General features: G+C 35.3%; 1 protein-coding gene across 1 annotated transcript in view; it reads left to right on the top strand.

Annotated features, from left to right (window-relative positions):
• The window catches only part of ARHGAP21 (Rho GTPase activating protein 21), a 117,364-nt gene that overhangs the window by 37,543 nt on the left and 59,007 nt on the right, over positions 1-20,814 (top strand). The window contains 2 exon segments of the mRNA XM_074324927.1: positions 5,611-5,790; positions 8,220-8,244. Coding sequence (XP_074181028.1) covers positions 5,611-5,790; positions 8,220-8,244 — 205 coding nt within the window.

Below are 20,814 nucleotides of genomic sequence, written 5' to 3'. Positions count from 1 at the left end.
CAAAGAATCCATAGGAGTAGGACTAATAATCTTACCTTGGTTCCCTGAAAATAAGACCTAGCCGGACAATCAGCTCTAATGTGTCTTTTGGAGCAAAAATTAATATAAGACCCGGTCTTATATTATAGTAAAGTAAGACGTATTAGAGCTGATTGTCTGGCTAGGTCTTATTTTCGGGGAAATATGGGAGATATATGATGGAATCAAACTTTGAATCTTTCAGGATGAACACAATATAATCCTTATGCTTCATCATGAATGATTTCTGGAATATACTAGAAGCCATCCCCATCCTGCTTAAAGTACAAATACAATAATTACAAAAGATAGCTTAGGGGTTATATATTATGTATACAGGCTTTTTTTTTTTCTTTCTTACTCTTAAGTTTACTTAAGTGACAGCCTGTGTCTTTCACCTCTGGCTAACCTTTAGACTTCGTACTTTTTACCTATGTGAGTTTTTTTTGAAACATCTTCATTGAACTATAATTTACATACCATAAAACTCACTCATTGTGAGTGTGCATTGGAATGGTTTGTAGTAAATTTATACAGTTGTGGAGCTTTCATCACAATCTACTTTGAGAACTTTCCTTTATCCCCAAAGGTTCCCTCATGCCAGTGCGCATTCCCTTCTGTGAGGTTTTTATTGCCTTTATTTGTTATGTGGTTAATGTTTTCCTCTTGTAGATTCTCTTAGTCATCTTTTAGGTTGCTTCGTCTACTTGTTTTATCTAGTTTTGATGGAGTTATTTTTTATCCTTTATTTTGGTTTCTTTTAACCTTGAGTCATTTTTTCAATCAAGTGACCTTGTTATGAAGTCTTGTAGGGGAATCAAATGACAGTTCTTGGTCCACAGGAATTTAACCGCTATTGTCCCAGTCACTTCTTGGCTTCTTGCACTCTGATGCTGTTGGTACATGAATTGGTACTCATGGTGGGGAGATGAGACGTGTGTAAAGAGATGGGTATTAGGGGTCTTCTCAAGTAGAGAAGTCTGGGACAGCTGCATTTCTCCCTGTGTGCCTTTGTTATCAATCCAGCAGATCTAAAGCTCTATGGGTAACTAGAAGAAGGAGTGAAAAAGGCACAGAAGTATATTCTTTTCATCTTCGCTTTCTATGTAGAAAGAAGAAATACCCTCCCTTCTTTCCTGTAGGGAAAAGAGAGGATTCAGTGTGATGCTCTTAAGAGGATGGAACAATTGAGACAACTGAGCTGAGATATGTTGCATTCAAAAGTCTTAGTTTGCGGGAAGCAAAACAGAAATTGCTTGCTCTTCATCCCCTCTTCTCCATTTTTGTAAAGAACTCACGAGAACAGGACATAGCCAGCTCACTTCAGAAACTTGAAGCGTGAAACCATGATTCAAAGGAGTTTTCTATATGATTCAAAGGTAAAGAAAAGGAAACTTAATATATTTGGGAGTGCTGAGGCTAAAACATAATAATAGTACATTAGAAGTAAATTTAATACAGGTAAAATTTTTAAAGTGCTAAAATTAGAGTCCCGCAGAAAAATAGAATTTAAAAATATAAATAGATCAAAGAACAATTGGGGGAAAGAATCTACGCAGACTGCAGAGTAGAGGAGATGATGAAAAACGGAACTAGTCTAGTTTCAGATTCAGGAAACCATGATATTAGTTCCTGCCCTGATACTAGCTAGCAGTAATCTTGGATAAATCACTTAACTAATCTGGGTCTCACTTTCCTCATGTGTAACATGAAAGGGTTCACTTATCTTAATGAAACCTTACAGATTCTTTGTGCTTTAAAATTATATAGTGAGATGTCCAGTAAGCACATGAGAAGATGTTCATCGTTAGCCATTTAGGGAAATGCAAATTATAATCACAATGAGGTATCACTACACACCTGTCACAATGGCTAAAATAAAAAATAATGACAGTGCCAAATACTGTCAAGGATACGGAGAAACTGCCTGGATCAGCTGTACGTTGCTGATAGGAATGTAAAATTGTAAAAATCTTCTGGAAAAAGCTTGGCAATTACTTGCAAAACTAAATATGCAATTACTATACGAGTACAACCCAGCAATTGCGCTCTTGGACATTTATCCCAGAGAAATGGAAATTACTTTCACATAAAAATCTGTATGTGAATGTTTATAACACATTTATTCATAAGACTCCCAAACTGGAAACAACTCAGATGTCCTTTAAAGAAACTGTGGTGTGTTTATACCATGGAATACTACTCAGCAATGAAAAAAGAAATGGTACATGCAGCAACTTGGGTGGGTTGTATCTATGTCAATATCCTAGTTATGATATTGTGTTATAGTTTTCCAGGATGTTATTGTGGAGGCAAACTGCATAAAGATTACATGATGTCCTCTGTATTATTTTTTACAATTGCATGTAAATCTATAATTATCTCTAAGAAGAGAAACTAAACTGTGTGTATTTCATTTACTTTTTATCCCCACTGTGTGGAACTGTGTTGAGTACATGGTAGGTGCTCCATAAATAGTTATTTACTGAATGAATGGGGGTGGGGGGTGAGAGAGAGAGAGAGAGAGAGAGAGAGAGAGCACACCTGAAGAACTTGCACACATGTATGTGTAAAATGATCCTCTCATTTGGATCTCAAAACGAGGGTCTAGTCACTACGTAGAGCTGTTTGGGTAATTAAGCCTAGATTAATAACCTTTATCTTAGAAATTCTATCACGATCACTTTTGCAATTACTTGACACTTAGCTTGAGTCACCCATGTTGATATTTAGTGTTAACATCTCCCCCCCCCCCCAAATCTCCAAATCCTAGAATGGGAGATAAACTGAAATGCATTTATGATAAATTAGTTCCAAATGTAGAGTCTCTATAGATGGTTTCAGGGTCTTGATTACTGTAGTTTCATAATAAGTCTTAAAGTCTTGTAGTGTAAGTATTCCAATTTTGTTCTTTTTCAAAGTTATTTCACTATTTAGCTCCTTTTCATTTTAAAGTGAAGTATAAAAAGAGCTTGCCAATTTCTACACAAAAATATAGGATTTTGGTGGGGATTTCATTGAATCTATAGATCAATTTGGGGAAAGTTGAGATTGTAGTAGTACTGAGACTTCTGAACCATGAACATGGTATGTCTCTCCATTTATTTATTACTAGATATTCTTTAAATCTCTCAGCAGTATTTTGAACTTGCCATTTACAGGTCTTGCAAATCTTTTGCCAGATTTATCACTAAATGGTATATATTTTAAACAGTATATATATTTAAAATGGTATATACCATTTTAAATGGTGTATATTTACAACATTTTTTTCAATTTCCAGTTACTTATTGATAGTATGTAGAAATGCTGTTGATTTTTGTGTACATATATTACTTTCATTCACATTACATTGATTAGAACTCATCCACCGCCTCCCCTAGTGCAAGTTTGGCTGGGGAATGAATGATACTATCTAGCTGTCTTCCAAGAAAGAAAAGAAAATGAAATTGATGAATAGCTAACTAGTAATAAATATTGACTATATAATAAAAATATCTAGGGTTTAGAAGTCTCTTGAATTTACTTCCTTTATCTTGCACTGTATTTTTATCAAGAAAAAATTGCTTTCGAGAGCATTTTTAAATTTTAACACCTTCATTTGAAGCAAATCGTTGTGGAGGAATAGATAGATTCACTAGTGGAATATAATTAAAAATATAACGAGGCCAAGCCTTGTTTTTTGCCATTTGATGAAGGTTACATTTCAAAATTACTAGGATGAACTTGGGGTTGTCATTTAATACAAAAATCTTAGCAGTAATGCAGACATGTTAAGTTTGAGATACTTCTTAGATTGGGGAGATGTCTGGGCTAGAGGTGAAAATTGGTGACACATCTGTATATAGATGGTATTTAATGTATGAGTGAAGAAATCACCAAAAGACAGAGTAGAGGCTGAGCGCTAGATACTCCCAAGTTCAGAAGTTTAGGAGACAAAGACGTAGCAAAGGAGACTGAGAAGAAGGAGCCTGTGAGTTAGAAGGAAAATCAGTATGGGGAGTCAAGTGGAGAAAACTTTTCAAGGAGGAAGTGACTGATCCCTGTGCCAACTTATAAATCACGTAAGATGAAAACTGAGACTTGACTGTTCAGTTTAGCCATTTGGAGACCCTTGGTGATCTTCACAAAAGCAGTTTCAGGGAGTTATGGAGGCAGAAGTCCAATTTAAGGGGATTTAAGAAAAAATAGGAGGGACAGAATTGGAGATAGCAACTGTAGACAACTTTCAGGAAATTTCATACTGAAGACAAGCTGACAACAAGGTGGTAGCTGGAGAGGGATGTGTGGTCAAGAGAGGGGTTTTTGTTGTTTTCAGATTAAAGAATTTACGGAATGTGTATATGCTGTTAGGAATTATATCGTTAAGAGAAAATAGATGTCGCAGAACAGAGAGTGGAGAGTTGCTGGAATTGTATCTTTGAATAGTGAGAGGGAATGGAATCTCGCACAGAAGTGGTGGGGCCTTAGAAGGGTGGGCAGTGCAGGCATTGTAAAGAGAGGGAAGGCCAGAGAACATGGGCACAGCTGCAGGGAGGGGGGTAAATGTGTTCTCAGATATTGCTTGTGTTTCTTCGATGTAGTAGAAAGCAGGGTCATCAGGTACAAGTGAGGCTGGAGGAGAAGGGATGAATTAGTCACATAGGATGAATGGACTGGAGAGAATTATCATCGACAGACACCACTAAACGCTGTCTTGAGGTTAGTTGTCTAAATTCACTTACAGGAAGTGAACTTAGAGTGAAAGCAGTCAGCCTAGTTTTTGTTTTTCTCCACCTGTGTTGGGCTCCTTAGGTGCAGGCCCTGAGTAGGCCATGTTGGTTTATCCAGGGTTAGGTTTTGTCAGGTGACTTGGAAGAAGTGAGAGAAAGGTAAAGGAGTGAATTGAAGCGGGCTTAATATGGAAGTAAGGACATGGGGTGGTGAGGGACAGGGAAAAGTGGTAGGGTCAGCTCAGATCGAAGAATCGTAAGGGTTGGGGTAATGAAAGGGGTGGAGAATGGAATCCCTGATTTGAGGTTGTAAATGGTTTTCAGTCATGACCAGATAGAAGCCAAGAGTGCAGGAAAAGAGATCAAAGAAGTGTAAGGCCAGGATAGTGGAAGGATTATCAATGTGGATACTGAATTTGTGTTTAGAACTTGAAGGCGTTATCTGTTATTTTCTAATATCCTTTGTTGCTGTTGCACTATCTGATAACAATTTTAGTGTTCTTACTTGATAAGAGTTTCACATCTCTTCTTTCATTGTTTCTGTTTCTTAGTCTTTAGTGCTCTATAAGATTTTCTTGGTGTTATCTTTCATTCCTTCTATTGCATTTAAAATTTTAGCCATTATATTTCTAACTTCCAAGAGTTTTTTCTTCTTCTGATTAACTTTTCATAGCATTTCTTTCTAGAAAAAAATGAGTTTTTGATGATCTGCATGATTTGTTCTAATTCATATAGTTCATGTATCAGAATATGGTTCCTTTTCTCCATTAAAATCATATCTGCACTCAGGTATTATATTTTTTACGTATAATTTTTTCTAAGTGAGGAAATATTAATATATGGTGTTAGTAGTTAACGTTTAAATATCTTTTTATTTTAGGTATCAAAAAGTAAAGATGGAAAAGAACAAAGTGAAACTGTATCACCATCCGAAGATGAAACATTCTCCTGGCCAGGTCCCAAAACAGTTATGTTGAAAAGAACATCTCAAGGCTTTGGTTTTACATTAAGGCATTTTATTGTTTATCCCCCAGAGTCTGCAATTCAATTTTCATATAAGGTAAGAGAAGTAATTAAAGTAACTCAAAAAACCCCACAAGGCTATTCTATCTTCTTGTTTTCCCCTTAACCCTCCTCTCCTGCCTTCTTCCTATCTTAGAAGTGTTATATTTTCATTGTTATTATATTCTTTTAGATGTTTTTCTACCTTCTAGAACAAAAATTTTAATCTTTTCTGAAAGGTCATATTCAAATCTATTTTGCTGGGACTTTTAGTTCCAAATTTCATCCTAATAGGTAGTTGTTTTTCTACTATCTAGAAAGAAAGTGTTTTGGGGGCAGAGAATGCAGAGGAATTAGTTTGCTAAACTATTCTGATGGTTATAAAAAGTTATTGGGATTAAAATGATACTTACCTTTCAGGTATGTCATATGATGGCAAGTCAATCTAAAAACAGCTTCTCACCAGAATGAATTACATTAATTATGCTTCATTATATAGTAACGTGGTCTGATAAAGGGAAGCGTGGAATAATTATAATGGCAGCTCTGTGTTCTTCACTGTTCTTTACGAGCATTAGCTCACTTCATTATTAGCCTGTATAACAGACGTGGGAGCTGATCTGAGTCACATAATAAGTCATGGAACTAAGACTTTCACTTGCCAGCATGAATGTCCAGGGCTTCACTATTTGTACAACAGTGCAATGGAAATCATGATATTTAGAAGAGTTGTGAGACCTGGGCCAAGCCACTTGACTTCCCTTGGCTTCTAGATTTCCATTTTAATTAGAGGGAATCGAACTAGAAGATTAGAAAACCCTTTCTAATTCTAAATTTCTATGACTCTAAGGTGGTCTTTTAAAACAGTGTGAAATTGCTGCTAGAGACCACACACTTTTTTTTGTTATATCTTTCCAGTAAAATGTTTTAAAGGATGAGCTTTTTCAAGTGCTCAGTAGTTTTTAAGAATTATGAGTAATTGTTACCTTTGGAATTAAAATTTACCAGTGTGGGTTTCCTGAAATGTCCATAAAACTGCTGAACTGGATTCCCTAAGAATCTACTTTATCTTAAAATGTCTAAAATAGTATTACTTGTGTATGAGGTACATGTGAAAACATTTGATAATTTAAGAGTCCCTTTAATTACATATTAAGACTGAATGTATATTTGTCTTTTTGTTTTGTTTTGAACAAGGGCTTTGGGGCGTGATGAACATATAGATAGTACAATTTTCATAAGGTAATTTTACCACACACACATTAAAAATGCAATATTTTTATTATTGGAAAATATTTCTAGAAATGTTAGTACCACCATATAATTTTGTTAACAGCGTAGTCATTAAGAGTCAAAATAACCTAGGTTTGAGTTCCACCTCTGCCCCTTGTTAGCTCTGTGACCTTGGATAAGTCACCTAACAGACTCCTTTCTCACAGGTTGTTGTGTTGATTAAATGACGTAATACATGTAAAACACTTATTATGGGAATTAGCATACAGTAATTGCTCAGTAAACTTTAGCTGTTAATGCTGTTATTTAACACAGATGTTCTTGCACATAGGTCTCAGTCTTGTGAGTTTTACATGGCAAATGTATATTGAAATCTTTTCCTTTTTAATTATGAAATTCTGTCCATTCACTTTGAAGGATTTAAAAAAATAATAATATTGTATAGCTTTTAGAAAATGTGAAAGTAATACAACAAGGTATTTATTATATCACTTAGCTGGCAACCTTACCAGTATCAGAACTGAGCTTATAACCAGAAAAAAAAACCCACAAAAACTATATATATGAGACAGCCAAAATAAAGGTCAAAAGTTAATATAATAAATTATCAGCTCTTCTTCATTAAATGTCTTTTTTTCTTTCTATAGTACATTGTAGCTTTTGTATGATAGGGGCTCAACAAATAATTTGAATAAATATATTTTTAGACAAGTTTTTCAAAGTCGCTTTTCTAATTTCCCAGCCAAACGTGGATAGCATGGGAGCAGGACAGCCTGATAACAGTGAAAAGCAACCAAATAGATAAACCTCAACATGGAATACAGACGTTAAATAGGTAGCAATTTGGAGCTAGTCAATTTATATAAAGACAGTTCTGGGTCCTGTAGAAACCCCTAAAGGCACATTTTGTTAGAGTACAGTAAGTGATGACTGGCCTGGCCCTCTCTCCCAAGTTCTAGGTTCAGCTCTCCAGATGCCTACTTTGATAGCCTCCAGTTGGGCGTCTCTCTCAGACATCTCACACTCAGTGTTGAAAACTGAACTCCCGATGTCCTCCCTTGAAATTGGCTTCGCTCACAGACTTCCCATCTCTGTTTATGAAGGTTTCAGCCCCTGGCAAGAGACACTGTTAATGAGATTGTAGTTGGCACGTTCTGGGGAGGGCAATTTGAATTGGACTGAGTCTTGCTGTGATTTCACTATGGTTTATAAATATGTATTCATATATGGATATACATTCTTTTTATTTTGTAGGATGAAGAAAATGGCAACAAAGGAGGTATGCTCTAAAAGTTTTAATTTTTCTCTGAATTATTTTTCTATTGATGTCTTTCTGTTCTTTAATATTAAATGAGGTGGTATAGCTTTTAGAACCCAAATACAAGGCCTGACAATTAAGTTCGTGAACTCATCCTAGAAAAAGTGCTACATACCTCATTGTTGAATATCACTGTGGTCACCTTCGAAGTACTCCCCTTGGGAAGCTATGCACCGATGCCAGCACCTAGTCCACCCTTCAAAGCAATTTTGGAACTCTTTTTATGGAATGGCCATCAGAGCTGTTGTCATATTACCCTTGATGTCTTGAATGTCATCAAAATGTCTTCCTCCTAATATTTCCTTTGTCTTTGGGTAAAGAAAGAAGTCATTGGGGCCAGATCAGGTGAGTAGGGAGGGTGTTCCAATACAGTTATTTGTTTACTGGCTCAAAACTCCCTCACAGACAGTACCATGTGAGCTGGTGCATTGTAGTGATGCAAGAGCCATGAATTGTTGGCGAAAAGGTCAGGTCGTTTTCGTTTAACTTTTTCATGCAGCATTTCAGCACTTGCAAATAGTAAACTTGGTTAACTGTTTGTCCAGTTAGTACAAGTTCATAATGAATAATCCCTCTGATATCAAAACAGGTTAGCAACAGACTGCAACAAGTTCGTGAACTTAATTGTCTGACCTTGTATATAACAGTTCTTAGATGTGAGAGTCATTGAAATTAAATATTTTTACTGTAGATTTCAAAATTTTATGAATTCATTGTATCATAATTTGAAGATGTGATTTTATTGTTAATTATATATTAGTGTTTATGGGGGGGATATATGATTTTGAGGAAAGTAATTCTGAGATTTTTATTCAATTAGTAGTCTTTTAAATTTAGTGGTTCTTTTAGGTAAGAAATGCTGTATGTTTTATCTACTCAATTTATTGACTCAAATATTGAAAAGTAGAGAGTTTTGGTTCTTGTAGTTAGTCTTACTGTTGGATTTAAACATTACATTTAATTTGCTTAAAAGGACAATCATGCTGGAGATAGGGTTAGTTGTTAATAACTCCCATTTTCTTTTGTTTTAATTTTATATGAATTTTAATGAGTTAAAATTTATACACAATAAAATGCACCCATTTTAAAAACTTTTGTTTTTAGATAATTTTAGACTTTTAAAAAAGTTACCAAAACAGTACAGAGAGTTTTTGCATATCCTTCATTCAACTTCCCCTAATGTTGAAAGCTTACATAACCATGGTATAATTAACACTAAGAAATTAGCTTTGGTATGATACTATTACCTAAACTACAGACTTTATTTGGATTTTACCAGTTTTTCTACTAGCGTTCTTTTCCTGTTCCAGGATTTCTCATTGTGTTCAGTTTTCATGTCCCCTTAGTCTCCCCTAGTCTGTGACAATGCTTCTTCTTTCCTATGTTTCGTGCCCTTGATACTTTTGAAGAGTACTGGTCAGTTATTGTATAGAATGTCCTTCAATTTGGGTCTGCCTGATGTTTTCTCATCATTAGTTTGAAGTTATACATTTTTAGCAAGAATACATTTGCACCTATTTTAAGTATATATTATTTTGATAATGCATAAATCGTGAAACCACCATTCCAATCAAGATATGACATCAAAAAGAACCTCTGTCATTCCATAAAGTTCCCTGGTGCCTTTTTCCTGTCAGCACTTCCCTGGTCCAAGGGGATCACAAACGATAGATTAGCTAGGCCTCTTCTAGAATTTCTTAGGAATGGAATATGTCCTCTTGTGTGCCTTTCCCTTGGTGTAATGTTTTGAGATTCACCATTTTGTATGTATAGGAACTAACACTAACAGTACTGTCTTTTACGCTTAGTAGTTCTCCCTTGTATGAGATACCACCGATTGTTTATCCGTTCACCTGCTTATGAACCTCTGTAATACCCATATCTCATTTGAGGTCTTGGAATGACGTCTTAAGGGTTAAAATGAGAGGACAGGTTCCCTTTCAGCACTATCAAAAGTAATCTGACAATATAGGACCAGGTAGAACCCTTCATAGTTGTCACTGTGGTGCAAGATGGGGCACTCCTGCGTCACCATCTGTCATGCACCAGAGTTAAGGATGAATTCCAAATGTTACTTGGCATGGATTATAAATAGGCATTAGTGGGGAAAAGGAAAGCTTCAAAACCAGCTTCAGCAGAGAAAAGAGGATGTGGCTCCTGTCTCTCCCTGTCTTCCTACAGAGTGATGTGTTGATGAATTTCACGCCCGTTGTGTTGTGGTCTCCACAGGTAGAGATAGACTTCTAATAAATGTAGAAGGACATAGAAAACTTTACACAGATGATTACATATCTGAGATAGCTCACTGAGTGAATGGATTTAGTTATATACTTTGACTGGAGAGAATAGACTCAAAACATTTGTAAGGGAAAGCTAGAAGATCCAGGTTTAACCCAGGGGGATTTGGAGAGGCGTGATAAAATGAGACTGAAGCCTGTGATCTACCGGGGAATATTACAGTTTAAAACCTGTTTTATTTATTATTTTGTACCTAATCTCATTAAAAAAAAAAAGATTGTCTCCACATGCAGAATTACATGTATCACAGTAAGATGAAAAATAAGGTTCAAAAGTTCATGGTAAAAAAAAATGAATTAAACTGACATTCGGGAGATTTAGTACACATAAATGGGTGCTGTAGATTCTACACTGTTATCAAAGATAGGCTGTAAATTTGCTTTTGAGCTTTTCCAGTGGCCAAAAAAAATAATGAAAATATGATTAGTTAAGGATTCACACTATTCATAAAAAAACAACATCCTGTTTACACTAAAGTCGGAAACAAATTTCTCCAATTGCCCTCATAATGGAAAACAAAGAGTAAAGAGTAATACAATAGATAATATCCTTAATACCATTCTTTGTATGGCTGTTATTTAACAAATCTCTTAATATAAACTGATCTCAAAACCCCATGGTTCAATTCAGTATAAAGAGCTTCTCAACTGGGGACAGTTTTGCTCCCCAGGAGACACTTGGCAACATCTGTAGACATATTTGGTTGTCACAGTTGGGGGCAGGGTACTGTGCTACTGGCATTAGCAGGTAGAGGCCAGAGATGCTGCTGGACATCCTACAGTGCACAGGACAGCACCCCACAACCAAGAGTTATTCAACCCAAAATGTGAATGGTGCCGCTGTTGAGAAACCCTTGGTTACAGTGATAGACCCTAATACAGTGTGGTCCACCTGAACAGCTCCTGAGAGTCTGGCTTGATACAGTGACAGTATTCAGACTGTTTAGAAGAATGGATATTCAAAATCACGTATCCAGTGATCTCTTACGATTATTTTCTCTTACAACTGAATTTCTATCTGAATGGAGTTACTGCTATAGTTTCAGGTTAAATTAATCTGGCTGTTCTACCGGCATTCATGTTGTTAATGAAGGAATAATCATAAGTAAGGGAAAGGTTACATTTTAAGAAAATATAGAGTCAATATAATAACCACTAGAAGGAAAAATAGCTAAAAGAAAAAATCAACAAAGTATGTAAATAATTGAAATGTAATAAAAAGTTAACATTAGGAACCTAGTAGACTGAGGGAGACAATAATTATAAGCTAGGTTAACAGAAATTTTAAAGAATAATAAAAGAATTAAAATAGATACATCAAAATTAAGCCTTTAAAATAAGAAAAATACAAATTCAAGCTGTGCAGCAAGGTTCATCAAAGTAAGACATTTATAAAGCCCAGAACTACCATACGTTTTCTTCTTGAGAAGAATATGAAAGGCATGAAAGTACCTAAAACATTGTTTTATAATATACTTGGGAGGAGAATTGCTTGGTTTTTTATTTTATTAGAGAGTGGTAGAAATTATCATATGATTGAGGACTTAATCTATACCAGCATCATAATATATGCTATTATTCTTTGTTATCCTCACTGAGATGCTGTGCGATGTGAGGAAATATCCCCCTTTTGTAGAAGAGGTGAAAAAGATGTAAAATATTGCCCAAGATCACACAGCTGAGTGACAGAGGTGTGTGTCTTGAAATCAGGTGTCTAACTCTCAAGTCCATCTTTTTTTAACTCTGCCATCTTAACTTTTGTTGACTTATTTTTAAGTCTCCCTCATTTCTTTAATTTGTTCTAAAAATAGTTATGTCTTTTTTTATACTTTATTTTGACAATATTATTTTATATTAATTTTAGGTGTACAGCATATGGTTAGACATTTATATAATTTAAGAAGTGATCCCCCTGGCTAGTCTAGTACTCTCCCGGCACTATACATAGTTATTACCATATTACTGACTATATTCCCTGTGCTTTACTTTACATTCCCATGATTATTTTGAAACTACTAATTTGTACTTCTTAATTCCTTCACCTTTTTCACCCTGCTCCCCAACCCCTCCCATCTATCACCCCAATAAATCTAGTACCCATCCAACACCATACATACAGTATTATTGACTATATTCCTTATGTTATATACCCTACATCCCCATGACTACTTTGTAACAACCAATTTGTATTTCTTAATTCCTTCCCCTTTCTCACTCACGCCCAGCCCCACTCTCATCTGGCAACTATCAAAATGTTCTCTGTATCTATGAGTATACTTCTGTTTTGTTTATTTTGCTTTTTAGATTCCACAGATAAGTGAAATCACATTGTATCTGTGTTTCTCTGTCTGACATAGTCCACTCAGCACAGTACCTTCCAGGTCCATCCATGCCGCCACAGACGGCAAGAACTCATTCCCTTCCATGGATGAGCAATATTCCACTGTGTATATGAACCACCTCCTGTATCCATTTGTTCATTGACAGACACCCAGGCTGCCTCCACATCTTAGCCATTGTAAACAGTGCTGCAATGAACATATGGATGCACACGTTCCCTTGAAGTAGCATTTTGGGTTTCTTCAGATAAATACCCAGAAGTGGGGTTACTGGATCCTTCTTGTTTGTTATAGCCTTTTTTTTAAAGTCTGTTTTGTCAGGTATAAGTATTGCTACCTCCATTTTTTGTTTGTTTGTTCCTTTCCATTTTCATGAAATATCTTTTTCCAATTCCTTTAGTTTCAGTCTCTGTGTGCCTTTCTATCTGAAGTGAGTCCCTTGTAGGCAGCATATGTAAGGGTTTTGTTTTCTTATCCATTCAGCCACCCTATCTTTTGATTGGAGCGTTCTAATTATATCTTTTTAAAAATAGTTTGACTTATGTAAGGTCAAGAATTAGTAGATAAATATAGGACATATTTAGAATGTTATGGAATTAACTCTAACATTTCTCTGCCTTAAGAAAGTTAAAAACAAGGAAACTTGATCCATATTTGTGAATACCTAAGGACAGAGAAGTCACATGAAAGTCAGGGCTATCCCAAGTTTAGAGACCCTGAACATCTTACAGGCGCAACCATCACTTGTGCCTCAATTCTGAATACCCGGCTAGCAGCGGACTGGGACAGGCCAAGGAGTTTCAGGACTTACTAGCACTCTGCCTGCCTTTGCTTCCAGGACCAGGTTTTCCTCTTGTCGCCCAGCTGGTAGTGGGGGTCACAGGCTAGTCCACAGAGGACTGGTTAGCTTAAGTACAGTGCTCGTAATACCATTCCAAGTAAACTGATCAGCCACCAGAGCATATTCTGTGTGAAGAAACATCTGACTGCTGAACAATTCTTTATAGGTCAGTTTTTAGAATGCAACCTATTTAGAGGCAGACTACATATATTATTTTAATTCAGCTAAGTGTTATGATTTTTATTTATAGTCTTGCTTCCTTGTAAAACTTATTTTCAAATGTATTGAGATTGCAAAATCCTTTTATGTGAATTTTGTCTTAATGAAATAGAATTCCAGCCTCCAGTGTAATGATCCGAGTCAAAGCCTAGAGCCGCTGGGGAGAAAATAATTGCCAGAATTTTATTCAAACTCCTAAGAGATCCTGTTATAATGCCAACAATTCTGTGAAACAGTTGAAAGGTTTTGTTTTGGTATTCTTTCCTTTTGGCAATAGAGTGGAATCTCTTTGCCATTTAATTTTCTGATTATTCTTCTTACCCAACTTTTCCATCTATTCTGTTTCTTGTATCCTATATGTGTATACTCTTTTACATTTTAAAATTTACTTTTCTTGTGCTCGCTTCGGCAGCACATATACTAAAATTTATTTTTCTTTATTGTTGGTTAGTGTTCTGTACTGTGATGTAAGTAACACTTACAAGAAGTCCATTCAGGTAGAAAAATAGTTTTTGGTGGTAATAGTTGCTTATGGATAATTGGTATATGGTTGACATCCTGTTGTCCCTTAAATATCTGGAGAAAATAATTCATAAATAATCAAAATAAGAATAAAGTTTTTAATTACCATTTTTTCTTCTTCCATGAGTAAACTTCTCTCTCAGTTTAGTTGTAGGGACATTTCCAGGGTTCTAAAATGTTATGTCATTTTATTAGGTGCTTAAATAACTGTTGAATTTATACTTTGGCTTTAAAATTTATATTCAAGCATGTTAATAGTAGACAAAAAAGTAACTGAGAATTGTATAAATTTTCTCAGTAGTAAAAATTTGTATTTTGCGATTGCAAAATTTGACAGTGCTGATTTAACAGTGCTGTAGCCTACTTTAGAGTTTTCTTTCTTTTTTTCTTTTTTGTAAAAAAGGATAGTTTATTAAAAGTAAAGAGTAAAGAGTCGTAGCTCTTGGAACGAGAGGGGGTCCCGAACTGGTTGCCCCAGAGTTTTCTAATAACCAAGAATTTTTTAGTGGCAAGAAATAGAAACCTCAGGCCACCTCAGGAAAGACGTGTTAATTCTAAAAACCAACAGGGCATCTCCAAATTCAAAGTCAAGAGCTATAAAGATACCTTCAGAGCCACAGACATTAGAATTGAGACCTAGAAAGCTACTAAATGCAAAGAGTAACAACAGCAAAAAAATCTTGGCTTTTGATCTTCCAGAGACTCAGACTCTGGTATTCATAGGATGATTTAAGTGACTTTCACAGTTAATTTTGATTATACATGATTTTTCTCAAGAGATGACCTGTACAAGGTATAACCCTTATGGTTTCTTTTTTCCCTTTCTCTCATTATAATGCTTTCAAATTCCTGAGAGAGAAATCTAATTGGCCCATTTCATCATTTTATAGCAGGTGTACAGTAACCACTATGTTTAGAGCTCAAATACTCTTCATTATAAAGAAAAGTTAAATTCTGTAAAGCTGAGAAAATTGGATGTACTTTATGCAGTTAATTTTCATTAATAGATTGAAAACCTATTTCCTCAAGTTAGTATAACACTAAAATAAGGACCCAAAAATTTGTTGTAGGAAGATATTCTTATTATTGGCAGGTCTAAAGTATATGATGTGGTAATAAGGTGTCAGAAGCATGTTTCATTATTTCTAAAGTGTAGCGTTACTAACTGAGTTCCATGGATCTCTTCTGATGTCTTTGAATTAACTGAACCCCTTAGGATCTGTTTTTAACTGTATTGACAGTTTAAGCTATTTGAGTTTCCCTGGTAGTTAGGTAAATATTCTAATTAGTTACATATTCTTATTAGCTTTTAGTACTGTTCAGTAGGATAACCACAGGTGTCTGAAATTGTTTGAAGATATTTTAAGAAGTAGGGATGATGATAACGACAACGACGATGGTAATGACGGTCGTGGGGGTGGCAGTGGCAGCTAGCTTGTGGTGTGCCGGGCAGTGTTTGTTCTAAGGTGTTTCATGGAATAACTCATGAACAACAACTTTCCTCACAGCAACAACTTTCCGGGGGTGGCCATTATTATCACTTCCATTTTTTAGATGAGGAAACTGAGGCATGAAGCATTTACATAACTAGCAAGTGGCAGTGTTGGACAACAAACTCAGGCAAGTCGGTTCCAGAGTTTCCTCTCAGTTTCTACCATGGCTTCTCAGAAAGTTCTTTCCTCTCACATAATTCATTCTTGAAAATGAGTAAGAAATAGGGTTCTGTTCCCTTGAAAGGAAGGAGTATTAAAAGATTCCCCAGTTCAACTTTCAGATACAATTTTGGCTAACATAGTATTAGCATTTCATACTTGTTCTTTCATTTTCTTCTTTATCTTTGTAATTGAACATGTCCTATTGGCTTAAGTCTGTTGAGCTTAAGGATGAAGCATCATTGTTTTAATATTTGCAGTTGATTTCCATCTTTGATTCAGTTATATATATATATATATATATATATATATATATATATATTTTATTTTATTTTATTTTATTTTTTAATTGGAGAATATTGGGAAACAGTGTGTTTCTCCAGGGCCCATCAGCTCCAAGTTGTTATCCTTCAGTCTAGTTGTGGAGGGCGCAGCTCAGCTCCAAGTCCAGTCGCCGTTTTCAATCTTTAGTTGCAGGGGGCACAGCCCACCATCCCATGCGGGAATTGAACAGGCAACCTTGTAGTTGAGAGCTCGCACTCTAACCAACTGAGCCATCCGGTTGCCCCTCCGGAAGCTCAGCTGCAGCTCATTGTCTTCAATCTAGTAGCTCACTGGCCCATGTGAGAATCCAACCGGCAACCCTGCTGTTCGGAGCTCATGCTCTAAACAACTGAGCCACTCAGCAGCCCTTATTCAGTTATACTTTTGATGCCTATGCACCTTATGACTGATATAACTTGTTTTGGTATTATCTTTCAGTTATTTTTATGAAATGATAAGGGCACTCCTAGGTATTTACCAAAGGTAAACGAAACATTTACTGGAAAAATATTTGTATAGGCATGTTCCTAGCTGCTTTATTCATAATAAGTAAACACTAGATTCGACCTAAGTATTCATCAGCATATGAATAGATAAGTAAATTGTGGTGTAGCCCTGAAATGTAATACACATAGCATCATGGGTCCATCTCAGAAACGTTTCTTTTAGTGGTGAAATCTTCACATAAAATTCACCGTTTTAAAGTGAAGAGTTCAGTAGTATTTAGTACAGAATTAAAGGACATGTGTGAAATGTTGTGCAGCTGCCATCTGTCTGGTTCCAAAACATTTTCTTTACCCCCAAAGGAAACCAGTATCATTAAGCAGTCATTTGCTGTCCTCCCCTCCCCTTAGTCCTTGGAGACCACCAATCTGTTTTTGGTCTCTCTGGACTTGCCTGTTCTGAATGTTTCATATAAACGGACTCATACAATAGTAACCTTTTTTGTATGGTTTCTTCCAATTAGTGTAATGTTTTTGAGGTTTGTTTCTGGGTGCCATGTATCAGTACTTTTATTTCTTTTTATGGCTGAAAAATATTCCATTACATGTATATACCACAGTGCTTATCCGTTCATCCATTGATGGACATTTGGGCTTTTCCACTTTTTGGCTATTGTAATTAGTGCTGCTATGAACATGTGTATACAAGTCCCTGTTTTCAAGTCTTTGGGGTATATATCTAAGAGTGGAATTGCTGTGTTATATGCTAATTATATGTTTAGCATTTTAAGGAGTTGCCAAACTGTTTTCTACAGCAACTGCACAATTTTACATTCCCACCAGCAATGTTTGATGGTTCCAGTTTCTCCACATTCTCACCAATGCCTGTTATTTTTCATTTCTGTATTATAGCCAACCTAGGGAATATGAAGTGGTATCTCATCATGATTTTGCTTTCCATTTCCTTACTAACTAATGATGTTGAGTATCTTTTCATGTGCTGTTGGTCATTTGTGTATTTTCTTTGCAGACACGTCTATTTAAGTCCCTTGCCCATTTTTTTAATTGGATTGTTTGTCTTTTTGTTTTTAGTTGTAAGTGTTCTTTAAATATTCTGGATACTAGGCCACTGTCAGATACATGATTTGCATATATTTTCTGTAATCCCATAGCTGGATTTGGAAATTTTTGTCTATTTAAATTTAATATTAATTATATATTTATTGTTTGTGCTCCTAATTTATTTCGAAATTTCTGTTTATTTTGAATTTCCTATAGTTCTTTTTTCTCTTTTTGAGATTAAATAAGATATTGCCATTCCTTTAATGATTTTTCTAGAAATTATAATATACAAGTTTATTAAAGTCTAATGTTAATTAATATTTTATTCACCTCTGAAACAATGTAAGGATCTCAGAACATGTTAACTCTACTTGTCTTCTCCCTCCTGTCTACAGGTCACCTTTATGTTGTGTTGCAGTTCTTTCCATTTTGTTTTTTTCCTGAAAGGTCTTTGATTTGCCTTCATTTTTGAAAGATATTGTTGCTACTACAGGAATTCTAGGTTGATATTTTCTTCCAGCAGATTGAAGATAACATTTCACTCTCTTTTGGTTTCTTGTTAGTAAGAAGTCATATTTTGATTTATTGGTTCTTTGAAGGCAAGCTTGGAAAATATCTGTTAAGATTTTCTTTATATCTTTGGTGTTTGGCCATTTCATATGATGAGTATAGGTGAGCATTTATTTTTATTTTTCTTGTTTGGAATTCATTGAGCTTCTTGTGTCTGTAGATGGATGTCTGTCACCAGTTCTAGAAAATTTTCATCCAGCGTCTCCTCATATACCGTGTTTCCCCGGAAATAAGACCTAGCCGGACCATCAGCTCTAAGGCGTCTTTTGGAGCAAAAATTATTTTAATATAAGACCGGTTCTTATATAATATAATATAATATAAGCCCCGGTCTTATGTTAATTTTTGCTCCAAAAGACACCTCAGAGCTGATGGTATGGCTAGGTCTTATTTTTGGGGAAACACGGTGTTATGTGACCTTCTGTATCTCAGTGCTCTCTTTAATTCTTCTGGAGTCTCATTTAACATAGTTTAGATTTTTTTTTTTTTAACTATCCCTCATGGCTCCTAAATTCTCTGTATATTTAGCTGCATTCTGGATCATTTCTTCAATATATTCCAATAGTTTTCTTCTTTACTGTTCTTTAAAATTTTGATTATTAGAAGTTCTTTAGGGTTCTACATGCTCGATCACTTCCTATAACTCCCACTTTACAATTTTGGGCTTATTTTTCAAATTTCTTCAAACATGGTAATCAGACTTGTTTTATAATCTGTCTGGTAATTTCATTATCAGGAGTCTTTGTGGGTTTGTTTCTCTTTTCTGTGCTTTCTGTGTGAGCTCAGAGTAGGTTTTTTGCTGTGTATGTTTGACAATTTTGTGTTTGTTGCCCTTCAAAAATTATTACTGGAAATTCTTTGAGATCTAAGATGAAAAAGCTGTTCTTCAGATGGATTGGTATTTGCTTTTATCCAGAGGCCAGGCTGTCTCTTGATTTGGACTACATATCTTATGTAAAGTGTGGCTTCTAGCCATGTCTCAGAGATTGAGTCCCCACCCCACACACACATTTTGCATAGTACCAATATAGTGTCTGGATTGCTGGGAGCAGTATTTCTAGTTACCTTATTCTTAAGTGTGGGAAGAGTCTCCTAACAGATTCCTGACTGGACAGGACTGGGCTTTTTTCTTCTACCTGCTCGGTGAGAAGCCCTTAAAATGGAAGCTCATGTTCACTAGCCTGGACATATGTTATATTATTGATCTTAACAGTATTTTGGGGTGTAATTTTCTAGTAGCTAGGTGTATATGTGTATGCACTATGTTTCAAATATAAATTAAGCATTCCTTTATACTGGCTCAATTTCCCAGTACGTTGATAGTTTATTGGATGATTTGCTGCTCATGTATTTGTCTTATTAAAATACCTTTAAATAATCTGTCAACCCAGTAAACTTTAATTAAAAATAAATAAATAAAATAAAATACCTTTAAATAATCTATCAATGTAATTATAGTAAAATCACCAAGTTAAAAAAAAATCGCCAAGTTATTTGTAGTTTGCTATTATGGGCAGTGTAATGTAAGAATGTAAGAATGTATAAGCTTATATACATACACACATACATATACACATACTCACACATATATGCACACAGAGATGATAAGTGATTCTGTACGTTGCTAGTAGCACGTTAACTTCAATATACTTATGTTGTTCTTTTCCATTAGACAGGTGTGAAAACATGGGAAAGATGAGCTCCAGGGTCTTCTGATTAAGTAGGACATGGTTAAAACACTGAGGAGCCTCAGATATAAAGGACAGTGATGGCAAGAATATTATGTAAATTTTGAAATTATGATATGTATTTTTGGAAAAGATTGAAAGAACTTGAAACTTCTGCTTGAAAAAGAGATGCTTGGGGGGAAAGTGATAGTTGTTTTCACATGTTTGAAAGGATACTTTATATAAGATGGAGTAGATTGTTTGATGTTTCACAATGAATGAAAGATGCAGATAAACCTTTTCCCTAATTCTCTACTGGAAAATCCCTACTCATATTTTAGAGACAGTTAATCTGAGTGATTGTTCGTGCTACGTAAACAAGTAGAGACTTTTTGCTTCCTAAAATACCCATTTCTGGGAGTTGGTGGCAGCAACACGAATCTGATATGGGAAACAGAAATAAGGGAGTGATTATACCTCTTATCCAAAACTGGTCATTAGAATGTGCAAAGTGAAATTTTCCTACATACCCACTGTTTATTATGTTTATGAAAAATATGTATTTATGTGGTACTTTAAGAACAGAGCTCATTAA

Source organism: Rhinolophus sinicus, linkage group LG02 (assembly GCF_036562045.2).
Source record: "Rhinolophus sinicus isolate RSC01 linkage group LG02, ASM3656204v1, whole genome shotgun sequence".
NCBI classification, from domain to species: Eukaryota; Metazoa; Chordata; class Mammalia; order Chiroptera; family Rhinolophidae; genus Rhinolophus; species Rhinolophus sinicus.
This window is presented reverse-complemented; position numbering and strand designations above follow the sequence as displayed.